Source organism: Pyxicephalus adspersus, chromosome 2 (assembly GCF_032062135.1).
Source record: "Pyxicephalus adspersus chromosome 2, UCB_Pads_2.0, whole genome shotgun sequence".
Classification (NCBI taxonomy): domain Eukaryota; kingdom Metazoa; phylum Chordata; class Amphibia; order Anura; family Pyxicephalidae; genus Pyxicephalus; species Pyxicephalus adspersus.
The window spans coordinates 23037647-23046653 of record NC_092859.1 but is presented as its reverse complement, the minus strand read 5'-3'; the positions used below and the strand labels follow the sequence as shown (position 1 = coordinate 23046653).

The 9007-nt window shown below is 36.9% G+C and overlaps 1 protein-coding gene and 1 long non-coding RNA gene across 3 annotated transcripts in view; one reads left to right on the top strand and one right to left on the bottom strand.

Moving 5' to 3' along the window:
- LOC140323139 (uncharacterized) overlaps nt 1-2286 on the top strand; it is a 6229-nt gene extending 3943 nt beyond the window's left edge. Inside the window, exon 2 of the long non-coding RNA XR_011919308.1 lies at nt 938-2286. This is a non-coding gene — a long non-coding RNA (uncharacterized lncRNA). The remainder of the gene's footprint in view (nt 1-937) is intronic.
- The window catches only part of IRAG2 (inositol 1,4,5-triphosphate receptor associated 2), a 51741-nt gene that overhangs the window by 11295 nt on the left and 31439 nt on the right, over nt 1-9007 (bottom strand). For both annotated transcript variants that reach the window (XR_011919307.1, XM_072399932.1), the window contains exons 23-25: nt 7272-7350; nt 1124-1164; nt 981-1048 (exon numbers count right to left, since the gene is read on the bottom strand). Coding sequence is in view for 1 of the 2 variants with exons in the window: in XM_072399932.1 (XP_072256033.1) it covers nt 981-1048; nt 1124-1164; nt 7272-7350 (188 nt within the window). In the remaining variant the exon portion in view is untranslated. The remainder of the gene's footprint in view (nt 1-980; nt 1049-1123; nt 1165-7271; nt 7351-9007) is intronic.

Genomic DNA, 9007 nt, shown 5'->3' with positions numbered 1-9007 from the left:
CAAAATATTTTGGAGACAACAACCACTGCAGCAAATCCTGTTTTCACTCATAATGGAGAGTTCTCTAAATTATTTACACAACAAAAATCCACTTCCATTAACAGCTCCTCAAATGTTTATGTCACGTCAGTGTTTATAGAAATCACAGTTCGGTAATCTGTAATAACTTAATTACAATCGCAGCGCCTAAAGGTACATTATGGCAGAACAGAAAGCTTTGTTTAAGTAAATCTCAAGCCAACTTTTTTTTTAGTTTTGTATGATGTGGTGGAGATAGAACTTCTGACTATGGGATGGTCTGGCAAACCCCAAAACTGTGTTGGGAGAATGGGCGAGTGGCACTAAACAATGCCAACTTTATGTTCCATTAACATACAGATCACAAAATCCCTGTTATATGGCTGCACAAATAATGTGAATCGTTGGAGAGAGACAAGCATCTTTCCCAACAATAGCAGATAGGAGGTTATTACATAGAAAATGTCATCTATGAATGAAATCCATAAATCCCACAGTAATAGAGGTACACTGGGTTGCACAAAAAAAGGGTGTGCAAATGCAATACTACCATCAGGTATTGTCAAGGAAGTACTGGAACAGAGCCGGTGATATATCACCAGATCAGAATTTATTTTACAATAATGCAAATGCTGACTTTGTACCAAGCCAGTGACTCTATATTTTGCCTTGGCAGCGAGTTATGCAAACATTTTTAAGTCAACCATAGCAGAAGCTCCTGTGTATGTGCACATTCTATTATGGGGACACCCGACAGGGGACTTATCCTTACTATCACTGTCTGGGTAAAATGGTTTTTACAAGCACTTTAAAAGGATTTTAGTTTAAGGAGATACTGTGGTCATATCAGCAGAAATATATCCAACATTATTGTAACTTGTATCCGGAAATGTGAAAATAATTGCACTGTATTTTACAGGGTACGCATAAAACAGCAAGAATAAGAACTCAGAGTTGCCTACCAGGTGCTGCCTCCGCCATGTCATTCAGCTGGGTTCCATTGGGAGAGCCGTGTGAGTTCACCAAGGAGCTGTAAGAGTCACACAAGTTAATAGGAGATACGGGAGGAAGCTAGAAATGTATACAATATATATAATATATAAACCTTGTATTGTCCATAGCCCCTGGGACATTTTCCTGGATCTCCTGAAACATAAAGCAGAATAACAATTTAGTTTTAGAATAAATTACAATGAAAATGTTCACAATATAAATTATCCACAAGGATGCAGGCTGACATTGGTAAGATGCCACCTTCAAATTGGTCGCAGCATGCTGTGCCCAATCAATGCCTCCTGTAGACCTGATAGGCAGCCCAGTACAGTAAGATAAGGTTACTGGTAATGGGTTAGTAATGTCAACCTGCGACAGCAATTTCTTTTACTGGTAAGATCTCTACATAAACTGTGCAAGAGATTTACAATCTGGTTAGGAAAACTGTATACCATGAGATGATGCCAAATATACAGAGAAGTAAATTTTGGGTTCCTATAGACTTTAGGTAACAACAATGTGCTGCACTAACAAACAAGTTTTTGTTGAAAGAGGTAGCAATAATAAAAATAATAGGAATAAGTGATGACGTCTTCAATTAATTACTAAAAACTAACAGGGCGAATTTAGAATGGATTCAACTGCCCTCAGGAAGGAATTGTTTTGTCCTGTTTGGCAACAGTTGCCCCAGGAATGGAAGATGAGAAGGGGGGTTGTTTTTCCTTCCTACACACTAAAATTGCCGGAGTTGCAATAAACATGATGGCCATCCGTCTTTTTCAGCCATAATAACTCTAAGACGAGGTGTATAGGGTCCCTTGATGCAAATCAATTCTATTTATTGTCAGGTAATTTGAATCTTTTCCTGTGAAAGTACAGAAGAGTCATTGTGCAGGAGGAGGTGTGAGGCAAAGGAAGAGACTTGAATCAACTAAATTAAAAGAAAATATACATTATATTTACACAAACACACACAATGAGTATTGATTGCTGGTGTGTTCAATTTTTAAAGTGCATATATATATTGAATGTAGGTCTTTGGAAAGAGCCACAAGGGGTACCAAATAGATATGTTTGTCAAGCCTATTGGTTACAATGAAATTAGGAGGAAAGAAAAACCGTATTTTTGTGGCAAAAACAGTTGCATGTAATTGTAAACAAAAGGGTTAAATAAAATTATTCTAGACAATAACATAGATCTCCTATGCCATTTGTACTAGACATAGATCCTCTAAGCAGTACAGTAAATAAAAATCGACAAAAAAAAAAAAAAAACTTGTCTCAATTACCAACACGTTTCGTTTATAAGGCTTCCTCAGGGGATTATGGAGACGTATACAAGTTGAACTAATATATATATATATATCTCTCATCATATACACCTCACAACTTTTATTTTTTGGTTTTCAATCACGTAGGCTCAGCATCACAAGTTGGCATTAAATAGTTGGGCATTCTACATGCAATTGTAGATTGCATGTAGAACGATGGGTGAATGTCGCTCTGAAATGTAATAGGACTGAGGGTCACTGGAAGAAGTATTGAGGTATGTGATGTTTCAGGAAGTGTTTGATGTACAGGGCCCTATCTGCCCCACCAACCAGCCATGATCAGTCTGCATAGAGAAGCAAACAGAATAAGTCTTTCATATCACTGGGTCTAGAAAAGACACGTAATAAAAAATAAAAAGGATAAGGACAGCAGCATGGAAGACAAAATATTATCATATTAAGCTCTTGGCAGCAAAGCGGGTTACAACGTGTACCACAGGTTGGCATGAACTCTTACTGTGTAGAGGAAAAAACACAACACACACTTATTTTTTATGACGGCAATGGGACCGGCGTCCTGTTGTTACCGGCTGTCTTATCATCGGCTTGTTTATTCAGGATACAGAGTCGGGAAGATGAAGGAACATGTTCTACATTTTCCTCCATCTCCTATCAACTTTGGATGAACTCAGTCCTGAGTAATTCCGGATTTATGCTCAGTATAGTGCCAGATGATGGGGAAGGAGGTCATTGAGGACTCTGATCCGCTTATCTAGCACACAGTTGGGCCAATAAGATTCTAATATTTAGACTTCATCTGTGAAGAGGACAGGTCACTCATAGTATATTGGTATCTTCTGATGAAAGTAGGAAAGTTAAATAGTAATATAAAAAAAATTTAAAAAAATGCATAAAAGCAGTTTTATATACATATGTAAAATACACTTCTGCCCTTACAGAAGTCTAAGTCCTCAGGCAGGTAGTTTATGTCATGGCGCAAACAACAAGGTTTGGCAACTCGGAGTAAAAAAGGGAAGTAATGTCCCTCACTTAAAGGGTTACTCATCATACCAATTCCCAAGAGCATACTGAAGTTCAGATTTAGAGTAATTAAATACCTGAAGTTCATCTCTGCATGACCATACCTGCTAAAGATAATTTCCTTATGGTGATCCAAAGAACTTAAGTGAGGATGGAGAGGCCCCTTGGGGTGGCGGGAGATAGGGGCACACAAAACATCTGACGTTTTATGTATAATCACAGTAATGGAGCTGTATAATGTATGATCAGTGAGTCTGGTCCCTATATCTCCAACTCAGACACCTGGTCCTTAACAGTGCCTGTCCATACCCTGCTTATAATATATTGCAACATATAAGGTAAGAGCTCATTTATCATGCTTTATAGATAATTAGGGATCTAGATTTTTAGTTAATTTTTTAATCTTAATTTTTTTTCAATCCATTGGCAAAAAAAAAAAAAAATACCTTTTTTTAAAAAAAATAAAGACTATATATAAAATAAAGACTCCTTATCCTGATGTTTTAAGCTTTATAAATGGAGCCTAAACCCAGGGCCTACTTATTACTTGCCAACACCCAGAAACGGGCAGTTTGCATATTATTTATCCATGGTGGATCAGCAATGTTGGCAGCATGGGGGAGGGGGGTATGCAGTAGGTCACTATGATTTAAAAGTGCCACAAATCAAAAATTGCTCATGTCCTCATGGGTCCATTCTGGTGAATCCAGGCCAAATCTCCCCCAAATCAGATCACTCTTCCTTAAACATAAAAATAAACTGCAAAGCTGCTGCGGGTCTTCTGCAGCTCCGGAGGAATTTGTATATTTAATTTCCTCTCCTTTATGACTCCATTAAAGGCATAGAGCTGACAGCGAGATTTACCCTACTTAAATAAAGGACGCATATTCCAGCGCTGCTTAAACTGTGTTTGTTTTAGTCTAATCTTCCAGAGGACACTTCACATTATTACATTACACAGAGATCTCTTCTCCGGCTCAGAAAACGAACAAATTGCCAGTTTCAAGACACAAAATCCTTCGCAAATTAGACGCCTTTGTCTAAAAAGATCATTAATAAAGATCATAAAATTAACGCAGATACTCAGGTCACCATCTCTGGTGACATTCTGAGACAAACACCAGGAGTGCTATGGAGGATTTAGGAAGAATTACTCATTGGAAGTATTTAGGGGAAGTTAATGTGTATTTAGCACATATAAAGACAGAAGATTACAGTCTAATAGTCTGACTTATGTCATTTTATACCAGGCGTAGGAAATAACCCAAAGAAACTTTAGTGGATTCAATATTTACGAAAATTATTTATGCATTTGGTGAATTGAGTACTAACAAAGAACAAGGTTTCTTTTCCTTTTGGTCAAGCAAATATTTTAAGGCCAGCAGGGGGAGCTTCAAGCTCTTTACCAACTTTTCCTTTTCATCATTTGCTTCTTTGTTGAACAGAGGCCAGATTTTACTGAATGTTACATATGTACTTGAATAAGCCACAGTAAAGAATGGCTACCATATGGTTCTATCCCAGCAAGTCTTAAGGCAAGCAGCAACCTCTGTGATCATTTTAGCGAATCTGTAGTGCTCAGAGATACTGTAGTTCTATATTACACACACATATTATATATATATATATATATATATATATATATATATATATAGAACATTTTTGAGTTCAGGGGGTATTGATATTCTTCCAAATGTTGTTCTTCTTCTATAACCAGTCTGTAAAGTAGGATATTCCCAATCTGTCGCTTCCATTTACTTGTCACCAACATGGACTGAAATGATTATATCAGTCTGCTACAGACAACGGGCAGCATTTCCTCAGTTCTTTCCCCCCTGCCAATTATACTGCAACATACTGTGGCAAGTTGCTACTACAATTATTATTATAGGGCAAGCCTTAGGTCTATAATCCATGAGTTCTTACTTTGAGTATTATAATCCAGAATACAATCTCAAACTACAAGCACAAAACAGCTGCCAGGACAAGTATTGGATGGCATAGGCAACTTCTAAGTCTACTTTTTTGGCTTTGATATTTTTTATAGCTTTTAATGAGCCCGATAGTTCTATGGACATTCTGTTATCCAAATTGCACAAAGTCTTAAGTCTCCAGTCTGTCTCGTTGGAGAGAATAAGTTGGCACGGCATTCTCAACGACACCACAGGAGCCCTGGAAAGCATCAATGTGTACACAACGTTCATGATGTTATGTGACAAATTGTGGAAAGTCGTGTCTTCCTCCAGCTCCATGCCAGCTTGTGAGCATTACAACCATGACTTTCATTGTTGGGAAAAACGATTTATTCCACTGACAGAGCATTAATGCTAGGAAACACAATGGGCTAAAACAGGCAAAATACAAACTAAATAAAAGCGAGAAAATATAATGATGGTGATCAGACAACACACAATTCATAGATAAAACATATGTGTATACACAGAATAGAAATACAATCTTACCCTATAGGAAAAAGGCAAAGTTGGACGCAAAAGCAAATTTTTGTTTTTTAGGTCTCATAAACAATGCATTTTGGCATTTTTAAAAAGGTTTTTATAGGAAATACTAAAATAAGTCAGTTTTTTTTTATAGTACCGAAATCATTATCTGGCAGCAGGTCACCGAATGAATTTAGCATTACAATAAAGTATCTAGAACCAAACCAAGAATACAAAAGTCCTTTCCTCTTATCTATTTGAGTTTTCCTCCCCCCAATAATTGTAAAATGTAATATTGGTGACCATTCCTTTACTTTAGATGTTGTAGGGTTTTTGTTCCATTATCTCCCTACGTGTCTTTGGGTTTCAAAATTTCTGTAATTTGTTCCTACTTTATTTATTTACTATGTTTACCACCATTGTCTATAAAGATTTTATAAGAATGGTTTCTGTTCCCATACAAGTTAATGGGAAGTCAAAAGCAGTTTGAGGGTGGTGCAGCCCGAAGTGCACCTGTCAATGAACTGGAACTGATCTCAGATGCTCTCAAACAAAAGCAGAATGCACACGGAACCATGCAGAATGTGCCCCTCATCCATAGGGCAGCCTACAGACATCACATGGTTAAACTGGCCACCCAAGATGATAAAATAACAATTCAATGGGAAGATTTGCACTGGGCTATTCTTCATGTTTGTGCCTATGAAGAGAAAACATGGAGGGGGAGTTGAGGGTTGGAAGCATTTCTTTAGTTATTAAGGACTTGCTGCCAACTTTATTAAAAAAGATAAAGTCGGTATCTTTGCCGTGAAAAAGTGCCAACCATCGCCGCAGGTGTTGGCTGTCTCAAGGGAAATAACACATTAAAGTGAAATTGTACAAAATACAACAGTTTCCCAATCCGGTTGCAAATGAGCATGTTAAACATGTTCTCGTGTTCATATGGACTGTAACCCCTTCAATGACCCTGAAGTCCAGATGCCCAGGCATCAGTCAGTATAGGTCAGATAATTTACTAGGTTTTTATAAATGTCTTATGTTTAATATACAGTGACAGACAGACGTCTTATGTTAGAGAATAACAAGATATTAAAGAAAGGTTTTTGTTCTTTTAAATGGTTTTAAATATATTTTTTAATGCAATCACTATGATCAGATGGCAATCACTATGATCAGATGGCAATCAAGTTAATCACATGATCAATAAGCAAACCAATTGGTTTATTATTAATATATAGATAAAGGGGCTAATCATGACCTTTAATATCTAAGAGCACACAAAGGTGAACACGCCGTCCTCAATGGAAAGTATATTTAACAGATTTCTTTCCACAACTAGAAGCAAATAAACATACTATGTTTCTATGCAATCTTTCAATAATATATACATATAGACACACACACACACACACACACACACACACACACACACACACAGAGACACACACACACACTTATGTATACGTACATATATCTCCATATAGCCTAAGCCATTATACACAGTACTTACCTTGGAGAAAGTTTTTTCCATTGCAGGACTGTCAGGATCCTGCACATCGGTCTGAATACCCAGAGACACACGTCTGGTCCTGCGAGGAAACCACAACAATCAGACATTTAATTTGAGCACATTTGTTTTATTTGCAATATATTAAAATGCCAGCATATCTCAGAGATAAAACCAAATACCCAACCAAAATTAAAAAAAAATAAATAAAAAAATAGAGGGGTTTTAGGGAAATACACAGTTTAAATGTGCAATGATATCATACAGCAAGCTCCTACCGTGTAAATATATGCTGATTCCCCTCTTGTTTTTTTAATACTAAGCATATTTGCTGAACAATCTGCCTTATTTACCAAAACAGACTTCAGCACCAGCCGATCGTGGCAGGTGTTCAATTATACGGAGAACCAAAATGTAAACATCAAGCGATGCGGCTCCCGGCCTCGGGGACGACATCATGAAAGAGCGACACACCCACAGGTTTCAACAACTTGTTTCTGTGCGCTTCATCTATTTGACTGAAACTGTTCTGTGTTTCCAGCATGTTATTTTTATTGCCAAATTAACCTGAGGGTCATTTGGAGATCATTTTCATATCTTTTGCTTCCCGCTTTCCATTTGCATGGTTGCACCCCCTAGTGGTTATTTGTACCCAGAAAGTGCAATCAACATTTTTGCTAAATATTTTCCAAAAAGAAAAGCAATGCAGAAGAGTAAAAAGAAGAAGAAATGCAGAATCACTGTGTAAATAATGAGCAAATATGACTATTCCAATGTACATTTTCTTAACATTACAAATTAGATATATTTATCATATATTGGGTACCTCATTATGCATATTGCAATTAGATAAAGTAGAGAATAAAAGTTACTGCATGGAAAATAATGCTCAGAAGCACATCTAATTTCAAAAGAATTAGATCAGTCTGTAGAATGGACAAATCCGGCACAAATTGCAACATATACATATATGCAAATTATATATATAAGGGGTCTTACTGATCTAGCAGGAAATATGAACTAATTACACTCTGGTTCTACAATACTGCATGGGTAGCAATCTCTGATCAGCTTTTGTGAAATTTTTTACATACTTATTAATCCCAAACCATTTTCTTAAAAATGTAAATGCTTTTTGTCTGCACTAGATTAATAATCTAACAAAACTCACCTAAAGTTGCAATAGCTGTAACCCCAAATACTAAAATCTAGTATAATGTTAAAAAAAAAAAAAAAAAAATCCTTGTAATCCTCTGATTTAACCCTGTACCTCTACGGGACCCCCCAACACTACAGTTAAGCTTCAAATAGTATATAAATCGCAGCAATGAATGCAATATTTTCCTAGCAATAAATAAATGTCACAGCCAACTGAGGTGTAGGTAGGTAATTTAGTTATCAGCCGTGTTTAAATAAGAAGTTATTTTTAGACTACCTGAGGCCATATATAGTCAGCTGTATATCTGTGTGTGTGTGTGTGTCACATTACGTGGGGTGGACACCGAATGAACAATGAGGTCGGTTTAGAAGGATAAGCAGAATAATGGCATGATTGAGAGGCACCACCCATATATGCTGGGTGCACCCCATTCAAAATAAAGGGAAACCTATAATCAAAGCCCCACCTACATGAGCTGGGTGCAAACCATTTAGAATAATAAAGATAACCTGTAATCAAAGCCCCATCCAGGTATGAGTGTGGAATTCTGAGAATCCATTGGATGTCTGCCATTAATAAC